The sequence below is a fragment of the Hypanus sabinus genome, chromosome 3 (genome assembly GCF_030144855.1).
Source record: "Hypanus sabinus isolate sHypSab1 chromosome 3, sHypSab1.hap1, whole genome shotgun sequence".
NCBI classification, from domain to species: domain Eukaryota; kingdom Metazoa; phylum Chordata; class Chondrichthyes; order Myliobatiformes; family Dasyatidae; genus Hypanus; species Hypanus sabinus.
Genome location: NC_082708.1, coordinates 178,796,843 through 178,817,780, shown reverse-complemented (window position 1 = coordinate 178,817,780; position 20,938 = coordinate 178,796,843). Strand labels below are relative to the sequence as shown.

Genomic DNA, 20,938 nt, shown 5'->3' with positions numbered 1-20,938 from the left:
AAATTATCAGGGGGTTGAAGTCATTACTTGGTAACTGTGCTTGTGTTTTTAAGTTTGTTTTGCCTTACTGTATGAATTAGTGTACTGTTGTGCTAGTTATAACATTGGAGACGATTGGTGGCAAGTCTTTTAAAAATATTTTAATTCAATTAGTGTTAATTGATAATCTAATTAACAAAATAACTCAGTCATTAATGTAATAATGCATTTTTTAAAATCCTCTCCTGATTCTTTGGCATCTCACTAAGTGGTAAATCTCCCTGTGGAATGTTGAGTGTTAAAATAAAGGATAGAAAATCATTGTGCAAATGAACATGATTCTTATCTGATAGTAACATTCAGTTTCTTGTTTATCCACTGCTTCATTTTCGGATATTGGTAACCCCACTTATTTTAAGAATTTATTTCACTGGATCATACAAGCCAATATTCTAGTTTGATTAATGTTAGCTATGTGAGATCCTTGCAGGCAGCTTTACTAGACCTGTTTGGGCAGGTTTAAACTAATTTGGCAGGGGCATGAGAACCAGAGTGACAGTGCTGAGCATGGAGTAGTTTGTTTACAAACAGAGGCATTGTGTAGTGAGACTGCCAGCAAGGAGAGGCTGATGATAGGTCAACAGTGATAGGGGGACCAAATTGAAAAGAGTGATGAATACAGGACTGAAGGTGTTATATTTGAATGCACACAGAATACAGAATAAGGTAGATGAACTTAAAGCACATTGGCATACATAATGTCATGAGCATTACTGGGAGCTTAATGTCCAAAGGTACACATTGTATTTAAAATAATGGCAGCTAGTGAGAGGGGGTGGATAGCTCTGTAGGTAGAAAATGAAATCAAATTATCAGGAAGAACTGACATGCGATTGGAAAGTGTAGAATCATTGTGTGTAGAGCTAAGAAACTGTAAGGGTAAAAAGATCCTGATGGGACTTGTATAGAGACCCCTGAACAATAGTGAGGATGTGGTCTACAAAGTACAATGGGAAATAGAAAATACATGTCGAAAGGGCAATTTGCAGGTAGATTGGGAAAATCAGGTTGGTGCTGGAACATGAGGGGGATTTTGTAGAATGCCTATCAGCTGGCTTTTTAGAGTAGCTCATGGTTGTGCCCACTAGGGGGATCAGCTATTCTGGATTATGTTTTGTCCAATGAACCAGAATTGATTAGAGAGCTTAAGATAAAGGAACCCTTGGGCCGTTGATAAAATACGATTGATTCTGCAGTTTGCAAAGGGGAAGCTAAAGTGAGATGTGTCAGTATAACAGTGAAGTAAAGGGAAATTCAGTGGCATGAGAGAGGAGATGGCCAAAGTAGATTGGAAGTGAATACTGGCAGGGATGATGGCAGAGCAGAAATGGCTAGAATTTCTGGGAGCAATTCGGAACGCGCAGGATTGAAACATCCCAAAGACAGGATGATGCAAATGTGGCTAACGAGAAGTCAAACCCAACTTAAAAGCCAAAGAGGGGACTAGAACAAAACTTAGTGGGAAGTTATAGGATTGGGAAGCTTTTAAGAACCAACAGAAATCAAATAAAAAGCCACAAAGAGGGTAAAGTTTGAAAACAAAGGTAAGTTAGCCAATAATAAGGAGGACATCAAAAGTTACTTCAGATATATGAAATGTAAAGGAGAAGTGAGAGTAGATATTGGACCACTGGAAAATGATAGTGGGGAGAAAGTAATGGGGGACAAGGAAATGGCAAATAAACAGTGGAAGACATTAGAGGTATGCCAGAAGTTTGGGAGTGCTGAGGGCAGAACTGCGTGCAGTTCCCATTACTGGAGCGAAGGTTCTTGAGAAACTGAAAGATCTGAAGGTAGTTAAGTCACCTGGACCAGATGGTGTACACCCCAATGTTCTGAAAGAGATCATAGAGGCATCAGTAATCATCTTTCATGAATCAATGGATTCTGGCTTGTTCCAGAGGAGTGGAAAATTGCAAATATCTCACCACCCTCCAAGAAGGGAGAGAGGCAGAAGAAAGGAAACTATAGTTCAGTTATTCTGACCTCAGTTGTTGGCAAGATATTGGAGTTGATTGTTAAGGACGTAGAATCATAGAAAACCCACAGCACAATACAGGCTCTTTGGCCCACAAAGCTGTGCCGAACATGTCCTTACCTTAGAAATTACCTGGGGTTACCCATAGCCTTCTATTTTTCTAAGCTCCATGTATCTATCCAGGAGTCTCTTAAAAGACCCTATTGTATGTGCCTCTACCACCGTCACTAGCAGCCCATTCCACACACCTACCACTCTCTGTGTAAAAAAAACTTAACCCGGACATCACCTCTGTACCTGCTTCCAAGCATCTTAAAACTGTGCCATCTCATGCTAGACATTTCAGCCCGAGGAAAAAGCCTCTGACTATCCACAAGATCAATGCCTCGTACCATCTTATACACCTCTATCAGGTCAGCTCTTATCTTCCGTCACTCCAAGAAGAAAAAACCGAGTTCACTCAACCTATTCTCATAAGGCATGCTCTCCAATCCAGGCAACATCCTTGTAAATATCCTCTGCACTCTTCCTATGGTTTCAACATCCTTCCTGTGGTGTTGCGACCAAAGCTGAGCACAATACTCCCAAGTGGGATCTGACCAGGGTCCTATATAGCTGCAACATTACCTCTCGGCTCCTAAACTCAATCCCATGATTGATGAAGGCCAATGCAGCATTTGCTTTCTTAACCACAAAGTCAACCTGTGCAGCAGCTTTGAGTGTCCTATGGACTCGGACTCCAAGATCCCTCTGATCCTCCACACTACCAAAAACGTTACCATTAATACTATATTCTGCCATCATATTTTACCTACCAAAATGAACCACCTCACACTTATCTGGGTTGAACTTCATCTGCCACTTCTCAGCCCAGTTTTACATCCTATCAATGTCCCACTATAACCTCTGACAGCCCTCCACACTATCCATAACACCCCCAACCTTTGTATCATCAGCAAATTGACTAACCCTTCCCTCCACTTCCTCATCCAGGTCATTTATAAAAATTCACAAAGAGTTGGGGTCCCAGAGCAGACCCCTGAGGCACTCCACTGGGGACTGACCATTCCGAATATGACCTGTCTACAACCACTCTTTGCCTTCTGTGTGCAAGCCAGTTCTAGATCCACAAAGCAATGTTTCCTTGTATCCCATGCCTCCTTACTTTCTCAATAAGCCTTCCATGGGGTACCTTATCAAATGCCTTGCTGAAATCCATATACACTACATCTACGGCTCTACCTTCATCAATGTGTTTAGTCACATCCTCAAAAAATTCAATCAGGCTCAGAAGGCACGACCTGCCTTTGACAAAGCCATGCTGACTATTCCTAATCATATTATGCCTCTCCAAATGTTCATAAATCCTGCCTCTCAGGATCTTCTCCATCAACTTACCAACCACTGAAGTAAGACTCACTGGTCTATAATTTCCTGGGTTATCTCTACTTCCATCTTGAATAAGGGAACAACATCTGCAACCCTCCAATCCTCCAGAACCTCCCCCGTCCCCATTGATAATGTAAAGATCATTGCCAGAAGCTCAGCAATCTCCTCGCTCGCCTTCCACAGTAGCCTGGGGCACATCTCGTCTGGTTCCGATGACTTATCCAACGATGCTTTCTCAAAGCTCCAGCACATCCTCTTTCTTAATATCTGCATGCTCAAGCTTTTCAGTCTGCTGTAAGTCATCCCTACAATTGCCAAGATCCTTTTCCATAGTGAATACTGAAACAAAGCATTCATTAAATACCTTTGCTGTCTCCTCCGGTTCCATACACACTTCTCCACTGTCACACTTGATTGGTCCTATTCTCTCACGTCTTATCCTCTTGCTGTTCACATACTTGTAGAATGCCTTGGGGTTTTCCTTAATCCTGCCCACCAAGGCCTTATAAAGCTGTCTCCTTTTAAACTCTTCTCGCTGTTCTAACTGGCTGACGCCCATGTGCTTGCGCAGTCGTGCCCCGATCAAACTGCTGAAGAAATAAAGATGTTGTTTCAGGGTACTTGGGGCCACATGATAAAATAGATTGCAGTCAGCATGACTTCTTTCAGGGAAAATCTTGCTTGAGAAATCTGTTGGAATTATTTGAAGAACAAGCAATGTAGACAAAGAAAGCTCAGTGAATGTTGTGTACTTGGATTTTCAGAAGCCCTTGGACAAGGTGCCACACGAAATTGCTTAACAACTTAAGAGTCCTTGGTATAATGGGAAAGATTCTAACATGGATAAAACTGTGTCTGATTAGCAGGAGGCAAAGAGTGGGCATAAAGGGAGCCTTTTATTGTTGGCTGCTCGTGACTAGTGGTGTTCCATAGGGGTCTGTGTTGGGTTTGTTCCTTTTTACGTTATATGTCAATGATTTGGTTGACGGAATTGATGACTTTGTTGCCAAGTTTGCAAACAATATGAAGATAGGTGAAGGGGCAAGGAATGTTGAGGAAGCAGAGAGACTACAGGAGAGACAGATTAGGAGAATGGGCAAAGAGGCCGATGGAATACAGTGTTGGGAACTGTAAGGGTCATGTACTTTGGTAGAATAAGTAAAAGGTTAGACTATTTTCTAAATGGAGAGAATATTCAAAAATCTGAGGAGGAGTGGGACTTGGGAGTCCTCATGCAGGATTCCCTGAAGGTTAATTTGCAGGTTGAGTTGGTGATGAGGATGGCAAATGCGATATTAGCATTCATTTTGAGATTGCTGGAATATAAAAGCAAGGATATAAGTTGAGGCTTAATAAGGTCTCATTTGGAGTATTGTGAGCAGTTTTTAGCCCTTATCTAAGAAAGGATGTGCTGATGTTGAAGAGGGCTTAAAGGAGGCTCACAAAAATGATTCTGGGATTGAAAGGCTTTACATATGAGGAGTGTTTGATGGCTCTGGTCCTGTGCTCATTGGAATTCAGAAGGAGGGGGTGACCTCATTGACACCTATCTATCAAATAGTGAAAGGCCTCCATTAAGTGAATGTGGAAGGAATGTTTCCTATGCTGGGAGAGTCTAGGGCCATAGGCTCTAGCCTTTGAATAGAAAGGCACCCTTTTAAAATAGAAATGAGAGGAATTTCTTTAGCCAGAGAGTGGTGAATCTGTGGAATTCATTACTGCAGGTGGCTGTGGAAGCCAAATCTTTATGTATATTTAAGGCAGAGGTTGATAGATTCTTAATTAGTCTGGGCATGAAGTGATTTGAGGAGAAGGCAGGAAATTGAGGCTGAGAGGGAAATGGATGAACCATGATGAAATGGGAGAGCATACTGGATGGGCCAACTGGCCTAATTCTGCACCTATATCTCAGGTCTTATGGGGATACAGAGTAAATCTTAGATAGTTGAAGTATTTACAAATCAAATAACATTCTCCAAATACTTTTCCAGTATTTTTGTGAATAACTGAAGAGTATATTGGAAGGTATTCCTTAAAGTATCACAAAATAATTCTTACTAACTATTCTGCAGATGCTTGACATTTCTTTGAGTAACACACAAAATGTTGGAAGAACTCAGTTGATCAGGCAACATCTATGGAAAAGAATAAAAAAAAAATCGGTGTTTCAGATCAAGACCCTTCATGGGTCCAGACGAAGGGTCTTGGCCTGAAACATTAACTCTTTATTGTCCCCATAGATGCTGCCTGACCTGCTGAGTTCTTCCAGCATTTTGTGTTGGTTACTCAAAGTAATTTTCATTTTGACTTCTGCTTTCTTGAAATTATCTGTAAAATCATAAAATCTGCCATATCCTCTTAAAAATTCAGTGCTGCACATGGTTCTATCTTGTGGGGAATATTGTATTCATTTTTGTCAGGATGTTTTAAAAACTTGTATGTGGGGTGAGTTTGATTAGACTTGCACTGTCAAAAAGTTGTCATGCTCAGTTAAGCATCAAATGGGCAGACTTTCTTCTGACTCAGTGACTGGAATGTTATCATGAATTATCAGTGCTGACGCCAACCATCATATTTATAATTCAATCAAAAGAGCTTCTGATTTTGTCCATCAATACTGTGTTTCAATCTAAATTTTTTGTACAGAATTTCAATAGCTTTGTGCTGTCGTCTTGCCTGGAGTGTTATGAGAGCTCTGTCATACCTGCAAAGCAAACATTCATTTGGTTTATATTTGTATTGTGTGGCTTGTAGCTTTTATAACATTTAATATTCAGAATTTATTTCTTTTCGTCATAAACACACATGGACCTTCATACACAAATTGCTAGAGGAACTCAGCAAGTCAGGCTACTCTTTACTTGTGCTGCTCATTTTAGGTGCATTTTGAATTATACTTTTATTATTTGTAATATTTTGTTTTATGTGCTATGTGTGATACATGAATTGTGAATGCACTGTGGTCCAGGGGAATGTAGTTTCATTTGGTTGTGTATATGTACAGTTAGGTGACAATAAATTTGAACTTGTACTATATCTATGGAGGGGAATGAACAATCAACATTTTGGGTCTTAGCCCTTCATCAGGGATGGGAGGGGGTGAGGGGAAGAAGCCAGAATGAAAGGGTAGGAGGAGGAGCATGAACTGGCAGGTGAGAGGTGATTTCAAGTGAAATGTAAGTAGTAAAAAAGGGAATTATGTGAGCAGCTGGGAGATGTTAGTAAGGAGGGCTAAGAACTGAAGAAGGAGGATATCTGATAGGAATGATCATGGAGTAAAGTGAAGGAGGAATGAACCAACGGGACGTGAGGAGAGGCAATTTGGCAGTTGGATATGAAAAGATCCAGAGTTGGCAGAAGGCCAGAATGGGGTGTCCAAAAGGAAGACAATGACTTAAGATGAAGGAAGGTGGTGGGAGTGGGCGGGAATCCTTACCAAAGGAAAAGGTCCAGATGGAAGTGATAGAAGACCTCAGTGTCATGGCAGATGTAGAGCTCGTTGAGGTATGGTTGCGGGGGGGGGGGGGGGCAAAGATTAAAGACCCTGCAGAGGATAGAACTCCCACCTCACAGAAGATAGCCAGAGGGGATGGTGAAGACACGGCAGACATTGGAACTAGAATTGGGATGGTAGACAGTATTTGAGGTTTGGTAGGGTCAAGGAGATTGGTGTGGGAGGAAGAGGAGGGCAAGAGGAAACATAGGAGACAAGAGGTGGGTGGGGAGTGGTGCTGGAAAAAGGGAAACAGTAGGACCCAATGGTGCTGTGAGAACTGTTGACTTCAGGGTGGCCAGGGCTGAGGTCAGAGTCAGAGATTTGTCTGATCAACAGATGACGCAATAGCCACAGCTCTACACACCATTTACACATCTGGAGAAGAAGGATGCTTATGTGAGAGTGCTGCTCATGGACTACAGTTCACCATTCAACACCATAATACCATCCAGGCTCGACAAGAAGCTCAGAGACCTCAGCCTCAGCCTGCCTTATGTAACAGGATCCTAGATTTCCTGCCAGATCGCTGGCAGCTAGTAAGAGTGGGTTCCCTCACCTCTTCCCCCCCCCCCCCGCCCCTCAACACAGGTACCCCTCAGGGCTGTGTCCTAAGCCCCCTCCTTTACTCTCTGTATACCCATGTGTGGCCACCCACAGCTCCAATCTGCTAATTAAATTTGCTAACGACACTACGCTGATGGGCCTAATCTCAAATAATAATGAGGCAGTCTATGGAGAAGAAGTCACCCGACACAGTGACGTCAAGAAAACAACCTGTCCCTCAATGTTGCAAAAACAAAGGAGCTGGTTGTGGACTACAGGAGGAATGGAGACAGGCTAACCTCTATTGACATCAATGGATCTGGGGTTGAGAGGGTGAACAGCTTTAAGTTCCTCGGCATAAACATTACCGAGGATCTCACATGGTCTGTACATATCGACTGTGTGGCGAAAAAGACACAACTGTGCTTCTTTCACCTCAGATGGTTGAGGAAGTTTAGTCTGGGCCGCCAAACCCTAAGAACTTTCTGTAGGGGCACATTTGAGAGCATCCTGACTGGCTGCATCACTGCCTGGTATGGGCACGGTATTTCCCTCAATCACAGGACTCTGCAGAGAGTGGTGCGGACAGCCCAGCACATCTGTAGATGTGAACTTCCCACTATTCAGAATACTTACAAAGACAGGTGTGTAAAAAGGGTCCGAAGGATCATTGGGGACCTGAGTTATCCCAACCACAAACAGTTCCAGCTCCTACCATTCGGGAAACGGTACTGCAGCATAAAAGCCAGGACCAACAGGCTCCAGGACAGCTTCTTCCACCAGGCCATCAGACTACTCAATTCATGCTGACGCGACTATATTTCTATTATATTGACTATCCTGTTGTACATAATATTTATTATAAATTACTATAAATTGCAAGTTGCATGTTTTAGATGGAGACATAACGTAAAGTTTTTACTCATGTATATGAAGGATGTAAGTAATAAAGTCAATTCAATTCAGATGGCCAGGTAATTGCAGATTTACAGCTTTAATCTAATCTTCCATTTGTTACTTTGGAAATTGCTTTCTGATACCCCAGACTACCATATTGTACGGAGGAGTCCTTGAGCAAGCTTTGGCCTGTAGGACGAGTTATTTAGGCTGGAAATCTTGTGACTTTCAGTTCTATTCCACCAGGCTGCTTGGAAAACTAAGCATCTTTAATTGTGTTGTCAGTAGTTCACAGGACTCCCAGAAAAGTCATAGGTTGTTTTGTTGGAATGCCTGGCAGGAGTGAACATAGAACATTGAGCATTACAGCACAGTATAGGTCTTTCACCTTAAGAAATTGTGCTGATCTTTTAACCCACTTCAAGATTAATCTTAACACGATCACCTCACATAGCCCTCCATTTTTCTTTCATACATGTACCTTAGAGTCTGTGAAATCTCCCTAATGTATCTGCCTTTATTCCACTGACAGTGCATTCCATGCATTCATCACTTTTGAGGTAAAAAAAAACTGACCTTGTATACTTTCCTCTAGTCACTTTAAAGTCATACCCTCTTATGTTAGCCACTCCCGTGCTGGCTGTCCACTTTAGTCATCTTGTACACCTCTAAGTTACCTCTCATCCCTTTCACTCCACAGAGAAAAGCTTGCCCAACTTTTTCTCATAAGCCATGTTCTCCAATCCAAGCAGAATCCTGGAAAATCTCCTTTGCACCCTCATAAAGCTTCCACATCCTTCCTGTAATGAAGTCACCAGAACTGAACCCAACACTCCCAAGAGTGGTCTAAGTAGAGTTTTATAGAGCTGCAGTTTGATGGGAGATCTCAACACTCTCTGTTGTTCGCCCTGTCCCTGGGGCAAAGTGACATAACACAATGCTGAAAGCTTTATGCCAGGTTCAGGAATTTGGAACCCAGTGATGAAATATTCATCGTCCAAGTTGGAATCATTCCGATCTTGTGGGCCTCGAGTTCATATGCAACTCCAGACACAGCTTAACAATGGGTTGTGAAGTATAACATTGGGTGCTGTGGTTGGACACAGGTCATTGAATATTTATTAGTGCTATTACTGAACAGTATTACTCAGCACAGGTTTGTCAAGAACATTGGAGTAGTATTTACTGGATAACAAAGATACAGCACTGGTGAGGATGGATCTCAGTGGCTTAAACTGAAATTACAAAGTGCTCTTTTGATGAACTGTTATAGAGCTGTAGAATTACTTGAAATGCCAACATTGGCCTGGGCACTTCACTAGAATTTAGTCCTATTAAAGGCAAACTTGTACAGAAACTTGAAATATAGTTATTATTACATGTCAGCTAGAACCAGATGAGCAGAGATAAAGCATTTGGCCCTCTTCCTGCCATGTTCCCTTATCTCTTGCAAATAAAACATATCATTCCCTGAGCTAAATCATTGATACAGATTAATACCTGAAATCCAAGCATCAATTCCCCCCAATAACAACTGGAGAACAATTCTTTTATTTGTACTCCATTTTTCTGTTTGCTAACTGTCAATTAAGCTAATAAATTGCCCCAAATTTTGTGTTTACCTCCATCATGGAACTTTCCGAAAGCTTATTGAACATCCAGATAGGCTAATGGTTTCCACTTCATCTGTTCAGTCTGTCCTCAGGGATACAGTGACCACAGTGCATCTTAACATCATTTTCATTTCCTTCCTTTCTACTTTTTGAATAATGTGAGTATTTGCTACCCTCCATTCTGTAGGAACCATTCAAGGTTGCAGAACCTCGGAAGATGATCATTATCTTTGTAGCCACCTCTTTCAAAGATATGTGCATCATGAGTTCATCAGTATAGGTGCTCATTAGAGACATAGAATCATAGAGCACCACAGCACAGAAGCAAACCTTTCTGCGCATTTAGTCCATGCTAAACTGTTATCCTCTTCAACCTGCACCTTCAGCTGCTTTTTTATGCTGGCTGCCTCCCCACTTTCTTTCTAATCCAGATGGAGGGCTTTGACCTGAAATGTTGTCTGTCTCTTCCCTTTCATAGATGCTGCCTGACTCATTCAGTATCTCCAGTTATTTTGTGTTTTGCTTTAGATTTCCAATATATACATTCTCTTATATCTCCCTCTGGTATGTGGTGAGCTCCGCTACATGAGGAAAAGTTAGGTAGATTGCAATTGTATTCATACAGCTTAAAACAATGAGAGGAGGTCAGGCTATGGTCACTAGGACCATGAGGTTGGGAAATGTTTGAGAATAAGGAGTAGGCTGGGAAAAGCGGATGGTGAGCCTCTGGAGTTCTCTATTTAGGATGTCTGTGGAAGCTCAGTGGTGGTGCTCATTCATAACAGAGCTTGGTAAATTCCAGGGCATCAGGAGAACATTAAATGGAAAATCCCACTGAGTTTGAAGCCATGTTCTTAATGAATAGAAGCCATGTATTCTTGAACACAAGCCACTCTTGCTTGTGTTCATTCAGTTCTTCCAGCTGGACCAATGATCACAGGAGTGTCTTTTCTCCCTACTTTGAACTCTTATATAGAGGTGGACCATCATCTTCATGATTAGCAGCACAGGATGGGAGTAAGCCTTTACTTTTCCATCTAGAGCACTGTGGCAGGAGCAGACTGGCACAGTCCTAAATGGATTCCGAGGATGATAGTGGAATGCTTCTTGCCTGGCCTGGCTCGGCCCTGAGTCACAGCTGCCTGCTTTTTGCCTTGCTTGTGCCTTGGTAGTTCTGGCTGTCACTCTCCTGACTGGATGTCTAGGTTATCTTTCATTATGTACAGTTTTCAGACCTTCTCAACTTCAATCCATTGTTATTGTCAAGACACCAGTTTTGATTAGCAAAACAAGTGTTTACTTTTAGAAATTGTGGGGCATTTGTCTGGAGCTCTCTCCTTTGGGATCTTGTAAAGTTTTCTACCGTCTGTTGCACCTATTTGCAGTTCTGGCAGTATTAATGTCACAGGCCAGTGAATATCATGCACACGAAGTGAGGAAACAGGACTAATCCAAGATACTAACATTAAGTCAGAATATTGGAGATTTGTGTGACAACATCAAATAAAACATATCTCAGGATTCAAATAAACTATGTTAAACAACTGTCTTAGATTCAGTGTATTCTGATGACTAAACTGCTGTTGACTCTGAATACCTTCAGGACAATTAATGAACAATAGCTGGTAAGTTGGTAGTGTTGTTCATTTTGTGAAGAATATAATGTGACTTATGGCTGTAACATGCAAACTGCAGCAGAAACCCTCAACATTTAAAGTTAAGTTTTGAATGAGTGTTATTTTCAAATAAAACTAAGACAGTGGTTTTATTAATGCTTTGCATATTGCATAATTTAATTTTAGTTTGTGACTATATTTGATGTTTATCTGTCTACAGCATGTGATGAATGGACCGTGCTGCCTATGCCTGATCTTCCTCATGACGTGAATCGGTTTGGTCACTCGGCTGTATTCAGTAATGGGTAAGGGAATGAGATTTTACACACTCTTCACAGCAGCCACCAAGGTATTCTGTGTTTAAAATTGGAAATATTTGAATATTATGAGGGCTTTTCTTGTACAAGGTTGATGTTTGGGCAAAGGCCAAAGAACTCTATCTCTTCTAGCTTCAAAATAACACTATGGTACTTTGGAGAATGTGTATTTTTTGAACTATGTTAAAGTCACAGAATGTTACAGTGTAGAAACAAGCTCTTTGGCACATCTAGTATCGATATTTTTTTTTCTGCCTAATTCCATGTATCTGCTCCCAGACCATACTTAAGGATTAGCTTGATTTGTCACATGTGATTTGAAACATACATTGAGATTCGTTGTTGTGTCAACGACCAGCACATTTGGAGGATTGTGGGTGGGGGCAGTCTGCAAATGTTGCTACGCTTCCAGTGCCATCATAGCAATCTGTAGCGTTAATGTGACTCGGACACCGCAGTATTAAACAGACACGTTTATTCACCAGACTTCCATTTTACAAAACCCCCGCATTCTGACGTCATACGCACTCTGACCTACGAAATCTCACATAATACATTACATCCCCCTTCTCAAGTTTTTTTTTACAATACTGTGAATTACCAAAACAATGCCTCTAGGTATTTCTAACATTACAACAGCCATGACATTAACTAATAAAAATCTTAACTTCTTATACTATATTCTACATAGTATCTTACAATACTAAAAGCAGTATATTTTCTTTTACTAACATAGACTAATAAACCTTTTATTTCACACCTTGGAACTTATAACGTGTGATTTTGTCTCAAACTGTGCGAGACTGTAGGTAGATCTAGTCTCTGTATCTCGCTGGAAGTTTGACTTGTCTCCCAAACCTTGTGTGATAGAACTGTGACTGTGCTTGTCCTTCAGAGTCAGTCTCTCGAGTAACCTCTGCGTCTGCATTTCCACCTCGGTCTGTCTGTGCCGAACATTCACTGTCATTGTGTCGTGAGGTTTCGTCACACCCCTCACTCTTGGTGTCGTTTGTTTCCATGTCTGTATCCGTGGAAATGTCCTGTGTATCTGTACGTGGAAACACCCTCTCACCTGTCTTCAGCAGATGCTTCCTGTTCCTCCTGTAGACTCTTCCATCCGGCGTGTGAACTATGAAGGATCTTGGTTGCCTGTTCACAACCACAGCTGGCTGCCAAGTGTCTCCTCTCTGTATTCTGACATTTTCACCTATATGCAGATCTGGTAACTGGTTTGTATGTCTGTCATAGTACCTCTTTTGCTTTATTTGCTTGTACTTTAGCTTGTCATGTACTTGAGCATTACTTTCAGGAGTCAGTAGAGTTGTGGATGTTGGCAGCTTGGACTTCAGACGACATCCCATCAACAGCTGTGCAGGAGAGAACCCCACACCTTCAATCGGTGTGTTGCGGTATTTAAGCAGAGCAATGTAAGGTCACCGTTGCTGCTTTGTGCCTTCTTGAGCATGTTCTTCACGGTTTGTACAGTTCTCTCTGCTTGTCCATTAGACTGAGCATGCCCAGGACTGGAAGTAACATGTTGAAATTCCCAGCTTTCTGAAAACTCTCTAAACTCACCACTGGCATATTGTGGACCATTGTCACTGACGACAATATCTGGAATACCATGTCTTGCAAATGTCGACTTCATTGCAGTAATGTCACCTTGACTGGACGTGTCACTTAACTTGGTGATTTCCGGATATTTTGAATAGTAGTCCACACAAAGCAGATATTCTGCACTATTGTAGTGAAAGAGATCTGTGCCAAGCTTCTCCCATGGTCTTCCTGGTAGTGGATGGGGAAGCAAAGGCTCTCTTGGATTGCTGTTTTTATTTTCATTACAAACAGCACACTGAGGCACAATGTCTTCTATCTGAGTTGACATACCTGGCCAATAGAGAATGTCCCTTGCTTTTTCTTTACATTTCACTATCCCCAGGTGTGACTCATGAATTCTGTAGAGCATTTCCTGTCTCATTTGATTTGGTACTATGAGTTTTGCCGCTTTGAACATTAGTCCTGATGCATAGCTAATTTCCTCTTTAAACGTCCAGTATTTCTGTATTTCTTTTGGAACATCTTTTCTTTCTGTTGGCCATCCATTCACTGTAATGTCTCTTAGCATTTGCATTTCAGGATCTTCTGCAGTCGCTTTCATGAACATTTTCAACTTCTCCTCAGGAATAGGTAGCTGAGGTGTAACCCAGTTGACCTCCAGCTCTCTTCCTAGCAACTCTTCCTTTTGCTCTTTGAGGTAAGCATGGCTCAAAGCATCAGCGATGTGCATTTCTTTTCCTGACCTATAGGTGACTGTGAGAGAGTACCTCTGTAGCCTGAGAAGCATCCTTTGCAGCCTCATAGGAACTTGATGAAGTGGCTTTTTGAAGGTGCTCTCAAATGGTTTGTGATCACTCTCAACCTGGATTTCTTTGCCATATACATACTGGTGGAACTTCTCACACCCATAAACTATGGCAAGTAATTCCTTCTCGATTTGAGCATATCGGCGTTGACAGTCTGTAAGTGCTCGTGATCCATACGCCACAGGCCTCCCATCCTGCAGTATAACAGCTCCTATTCCTTCTGAACTGGCATCCACAGACATTGTCACCGGTTTATTGACATCATAGAACTTGAATGCTGGTGCATTGGTAACCAACTGCTTCAATGTGTCAAAACTTTTCTTTTGTTCATCTTCCCAATGCCATTCAGTATTGCTCTCTAGTAGCTTTCGAAGTGGAGCACTGACCTCCGATAAGTTGGGAATGAACTTGGCAAGATACTGTATCATGCCCATGAACCTCAAAAGTCCTTGCTTGTCTTCAGGTGGTGGTAGCTGTACCACAGCCCTGACCTTTTCATTATCTGGTTTTAGCCCATCAGCGCTGAGTACATGACCTATGTATTTGATCTCTGTAGTTCTGATCCTACATTTACTTTTGTTCGGTTTTAGGCTGTATTCATGTGCTCTCTCCAGAAGCTTCCTCAATCTCTGATCATGCTCCTCAGTGGTGTCGCCCCATATCAGCAAATCATCAATTATACTGACCACTCCATCCAGCCTTCAGTCATTTGTGCCACTGACCTCTGGAATACCTCTGATGCAGAAGAAATCCCAAAGGGTAGACGCAGGAAACGATATCTCCCTATGGGCGTGTTGAAAGTGCATAATTTGGAACTTTCTTCATCCAGCTCGATCAGCCAGAAACCTTGATTTGCATCCAATACTGAAAAGTATTTTGCATTAGACATGCGGGAGACAACCTCTTCAACCGTGAGCAGCGGATTAGTGCTCTCTTTTGATGGCTCGGTTGACATCTTGTGGATCCAGGCAAATCCTAATCTTTTCTCTGTGACCACTGTCACCATACTATTTACCCAGTCGGTTGGTTCTATTTGTCTTGTTATGACTCCCATCTGTTCCATTCTGTGTAGCTCCTCCACTACTCGATCCCTGAGAGCTACTGGAACCTTCCTCGGAGCATGCACGACTGGTGCAATAGTTGGATCAATCTGGATATGGTGTTTCCCTGGTAAACATCTTAGTCCAGAAAACAAGTCAGCAAAGTCTTTGAGAAAGTCATTTTCTTTCTCAACACCATAGATTGGCTTCACCAGGCCTAGCTCTATGCATGTTGCTCTGCCTAGTATTGCCAAAACATGCTGTTGCACAATCTCACACTTTATCTTGTGTTTCTGTCCTTTATACACACAGGTGAGTGTTTTCTTTTCCAATGATGCTGTCTTGTGGCCAAAATATCCAACAAGCTTGCAGGTGGATTTTCCAAGTTTTCCTCGGATGTCCAGTGAGTTGAATGTTTCTGCTGACATCACATTGCACTTCACCCCAGTGTCAAGCTTAAATGTCACATTCCTCCTGTTTATTATCAGATCTTGAGTCCATTCATCTTCAACATCCATCTCTGCATTATCAATATTCTTGATGCATACCTCCTGTTCCAGTTCATTTGTTCCAATGAACATGTCACTGTTGCACTCACTCTGTTCCACAGCATGCATTTTCCTTGCTTGCTCCGGCGATTTGCACACCTTTGCAAAGTGATTTTTTTTCTGCATAATTTGCATGTCTTACCAAAGGCTGGACATTTTCTGTATCCATGTTTATAACCACATCTGTTGCAGTTAACTTCCTTTTGATTATCCTGTGGTGCTGGCTTTGTTCTACTCTTGTTAGTTTTCACAGCTTTTATTTTGTATACTTCAGTCTCTTCATTAAGCATTTTAACCTGACTCGATGTGATCTCGCTAGCATGGTACATATCAATCGCTTTTTCCAGTGTAAGCTCCGCCTCTCTCAACAGCCTGCCTCTCACATGATCATCTCGTATGCTGCATACAATCCTGTCGCATATTAAAGAATCATGCAGTTGTCCGAACTCACAGTCTTTTGCCTTGTTCTTCAAATCTGTTACGTAGGCGTCTATAGTCTCTGTCGGTCCTTGAGCCCTCGTAAAAAACATGAGTCGAATGTACGGTAGGTTTTTTCTCGGTTCGCAGTAATCTTGAAACTTTTTCTTCAACACTTCAATTTTATCTCGCTCACCCTCTTGGAAGACAAATGTGTTGCAAACCTGTATTGCCTCTGCTCCCAGCCACATGCAGAAACGTAGCACATTGCACTTTCTCCGTCTTGTCATCTACGCCACTAGCGGTGCAAAGCAGCTCAAACTGCTGGAACCACACCTTCCAATTCTCAGCAATATTACCTCGTAGGCTTAAACTCGACGGTGGCTGTAACTGTGACATCTTTTTACGTGTCTTCTCTTCCTTTCCTTTCTGCTTTCTTCTGACACCATGTAGCGTTAATGTGACTCGGACAGCACAGTATTAAACACACACGTTTAATCACCAGACTTCCATTTTACAAAACCCCTGTGTTCTGATGTCATGCGCACTCTGACCTACGAATACTCACATAATACATTACACAATCCACTAACCCTAATTGTACATCTTTTGGAAATTGTGAAGAAGCACGAACTCTGAGGAAATGCACATGGTCATGGGAGAGCATATGAACTCCTTACAGACAGCAGTGGAAATTGAACTCCAAACTGTGAATGCAGGCACTGTCAAGCATAATGCTAACCACTATGCTACTGTGCTGCCATACTCGCAGATGAGAATACTTGTAGATGAAAATTAACATCTCCAGGTCTTTTTTCAAGTCTGCTACCACAACACTTCTATTCTTATCATTGCCTGGAGTCTTCAATGCTGTTCTTTTACTTCCATGTGGATGACTGGAGTGAAAGAGTTCCTAACTTCCGTTTCCAGTAACAGCTATGGAAGGTTTATGTTCGGGGAGAAATGGGGGCTTTCAGGTGTGGATGAAAATTGTGGGAGTTAAGATTTGCATACAATTGGATTATGTTTTTTTTGGAAAAGTTGGGAGTATCTTTTGAAGGGAATAAAGAATGATGTCAGACTAGGCTATGTGCATTGGAAAAGGAAAGTCTGCCTTTGTGGATGACTCCTGGAAATAATCTGACTTGTTTGTGTAAGCCTCACTTCAGAGATTTGAGCAATTCAGTGAAGTGCTGAATTGCTGGTCTTTTCAATTTGAGTTCAATTAACCCATCTGGTTGGAAGGGAAGTATCTTAATTGTGGCCTTTTTATAATATTGTCTAAAATGGTGCAATATAGACTTGATAGGAAGAAGAGTAAAGAAACTAACAGGTAAAAACAAAAGCGAGCAAATACCATACCAAGAATTTTGGTGTATCGGTAGAAGAAACTCCATTAACATATAGATACTGTACTACAAGCAATTAAGTCAAATGGGAAGACTTGAGTTGAAAAGACCACATAGTTATGAGAGAGAGAGAGAACCTCATTTACCCCCTCACTTTACAGTTCCCCAGGATCAAAACATTTTCCCCAGGTGAAGCACTAATTAACTTGAATACTTTCAGTTTCGTGGATTGCATTCAATGTTGTTGTCGTTTCTTCCATTTGGGAAGATTGGATGACTGTACTGAATACTTCTGTTTAGTTCACGAAGTTCAAAGGTTCAAAGTTCTAAGTAAATTTACTATCAAAGTACATATATGTCAACATAAACAACCCTGAAATTCATTTTCTTGTGGGTAATCACAGTAAATACAAAGAAACACAATTGAATCAATGAGAAAACACTCCCAACAGGGTGGACAAGCAATCGATGTGCAAAACACAACAAGCTATGTAAATACAAAAAACAAAATAAAAGAAATAGTAATAATAATAATAATAATAATAAAAAATAAGCAATAATTATGAAAAACATGAGATGAGGAGCTCCTGAAAGTGAGTCCAGAGGTTATGGGAAGAGTTCAGTGATGGGGGCGAGTGAAGTTGAATGAAGTTATCCTTTCTTTTCAAAAGTTTGATGGTTGAGGGGTAATAACTGTTCCTGAACCTGGTGGTGTGGGTCTTGAGACTGTTATATCTTTTTCCTAATGGCAGTAGTGAGAAGAAAGCGTGGCTTGGATGGTGGAGTTCCTGATAATGGATGCTGCTTTCCTGCAACTGTGCTCTGTATGGATATGCTCAATGGTGAGGAGGGCTTTACCCATGATGGACTGGGTAGTGTCCCCTACTTTTTATAGGATTTTCCATTCAAGGGCCTTGGTTTATATACCAGGCTGTGATGCAGCCTGTATATATGCTCTCCGCCACACATCTATAGAAGTTTGTCAAAGTTTTAGGTGACATACTGAATCTTCTTAAACTTCTAAGAAACTAGAGGTGCTACCGTGCTTTCTTCATAATTGCACTAATGTGCTAGACCCAGGACAGATCCTCTGAAATGATAACACTAAAGAATTTAAAGTTGCTGACCCTCTCTACCTCTGTTGAGAATTGTTTCATTGACTTCCAGTTTCCTCTTCTTGAAATCAATAATCATTTCTTTGGTTTTGCTGACAATGAGCGAGAGGTCGTTTTGGCACCACTGAGCCAGATTTTCAATCACCCTCTTGTATGCTGATTCATCACCTCTTATAATGTGGCCAATGACAGTGGTGGTGTCAGCAAATTTAAATATGGCATTGGAGCTGTGGTTAGCGTCACTGTAAAGCGAGTAGAACTGGGGTAAGCACACAGCTTTGTGATGTGCCTGTGCTGATGGAGATTGTAGAGGAGTTGTTGTTGCCAGTCCAAATAGACTGGGTTCTGCAAGTGAGGAAATCGAGGATCCAGTTGCACAAGGAGGTATTGAGGCCTAGGTCTTGAAGCTTATTGATTAGTTTTGAGGGGATGATAGTATTGAATGCCAAGCTGTCCAGATGTTCCAGGTAGTCAGTGAAGAGCATCCTGATATATGCATCTTAGCTGTCCAGATGTTCCAGGGTTGAGTGAAATGGCTTGTGATGGTAGCCAATTTTGAGTGGCTCCAAGTCACTTCTCAGGCAGGAGTTGATATGTTTCATCACCAACCTCTCAAAGCATATCATCACTGTGGATGTAAGTATTTGGGAACTCTCCAGCCAGTTGATCAGAACTTATTACTTAGCCAAGACCCCCATCTGGGCTGGATGCTTTCCGTGGGTTCATCATCATGAAGGACGCTCTCATGTCAGCCATAGAGCCTGAAATTTGAGGATCATTAGGGGCTGTGGGAATTTGTGGAAGTTTCTCCATGTTTTGGTGGTCAAAATGAACATAGAAAGCATTGTGCTCATCTGGGAGCAAAGCCTTGTTGTCACCTTGTCAACCATTTCATTCCTATTATAATGTTGACTGGGTTCTGTTGACTCTGTGATTTGCCTCTCATATATACAGGATTCATTCGTTTTCTCTCTTACCACTTATGGTGTTTCAGATTTCAAATGTTCCTTTCTTTTTGGATTTCCTGCACACATAATCTTTGTATTCACATACCTTTACCATCCTTTCTCAGCCAATACCATTGATATTTGTGTCTTTGAATGCTGCTTGCTCTTTAAGAGCAAGAAGAGAGAGCAAGGAGAGAGAAGTTCCTTTTTGTTTTCTCTGGTCACTGCAACTCTTAATATCTTTTATCCTTATGTGTAACAATGAAAGGCCTTCGCTTTGAAATATGAACTCTCTTACTCTGTCCACAGGGTGGGGGGTGCAGGGAAATCGCCCACTCTGAGTATTTGCAAGAGTTTCACTTTTATTTTAGGTATCCAGCAACTTGTTTTCAGAAGGTATGCTGTATGTTAATTTTTTGATGGAAGCGAAAGAGCAATCAAATCTTACTGCAATTATAGTGTTTTCTGTGAAATCAGAGCGCATAATTTGTGCAGTTTTTGTCCTGTGGATGGTGCTACAGTATAGAGTCACAGTTAATTCGTGGCAGATTATGCTATGAGGAGGCATTGGGTAGGATATTTGTACTCAATTTTTAAGGAATGAAGGTTTATCTCTGTGAAACATAAAAGAGAAATTTCTCACTGTGCATTTAGATTTCTTATGTTAGCATTAGCAAGTTGATGATGAGAAGCTGTTTCGTATGGCTGGGAGCATTGTCTTATGGTTAGAAACTTAGCACTGAGGTTCAGACAGTACTGAAGTATATTCAGGACTGAGATTGATAGGGAAAAGTGAAAATGAGGTGGAGGATCAGCTATGAGACTTACGCATAGCCTACTTCAGCTTGTTTCTTATTGTCAACTGGTCTAGCTGAAGGAGATTTTATGATCATCATTGCAGTGCTGTTTTAAGAACCTTCTGTGAAAATGGCTGCGTCATGATTGGAATATTACGCGGGTCACAAAGCATCCTTGGAGAGATGAAACATTCAATATTTCAGCTCAGTCAAGATCAGGAATAAACTCTGTGTCTCTATAAGTGATATTTGACTCATTAAAGACTTCCAGAATTTAATATAAAATAATAAATGCAAAGTACTGGAGGAACTCAGCGGGTTAGGTCACATTAAAGAAATGAATGATTTGCTCTTCTGACATTTAATGTTTAATGATATAAGTAGGAAGAATGACGAGGTTCTGCAAAGGGGGTTAGGTGCTAAGTTAAAGGGTAGGACTTCCAGGGTTGTGATCTCAGGATTGCTACCTGTGCC

The 20,938-nt window shown here is 41.4% G+C and overlaps 1 protein-coding gene across 5 annotated transcripts in view; it reads left to right on the top strand.

Annotated features, from left to right (window-relative positions):
- Positions 1-20,938, top strand: part of atrn (attractin) — a 398,356-nt gene that overhangs the window by 166,882 nt on the left and 210,536 nt on the right. For all 5 annotated transcript variants that reach the window (XM_059965719.1, XM_059965723.1, XM_059965720.1 and 2 more), the window contains exon 11: positions 11,792-11,876. In XM_059965719.1, the coding sequence (XP_059821702.1) occupies positions 11,792-11,876 (85 nt within the window). The remainder of the gene's footprint in view (positions 1-11,791; positions 11,877-20,938) is intronic.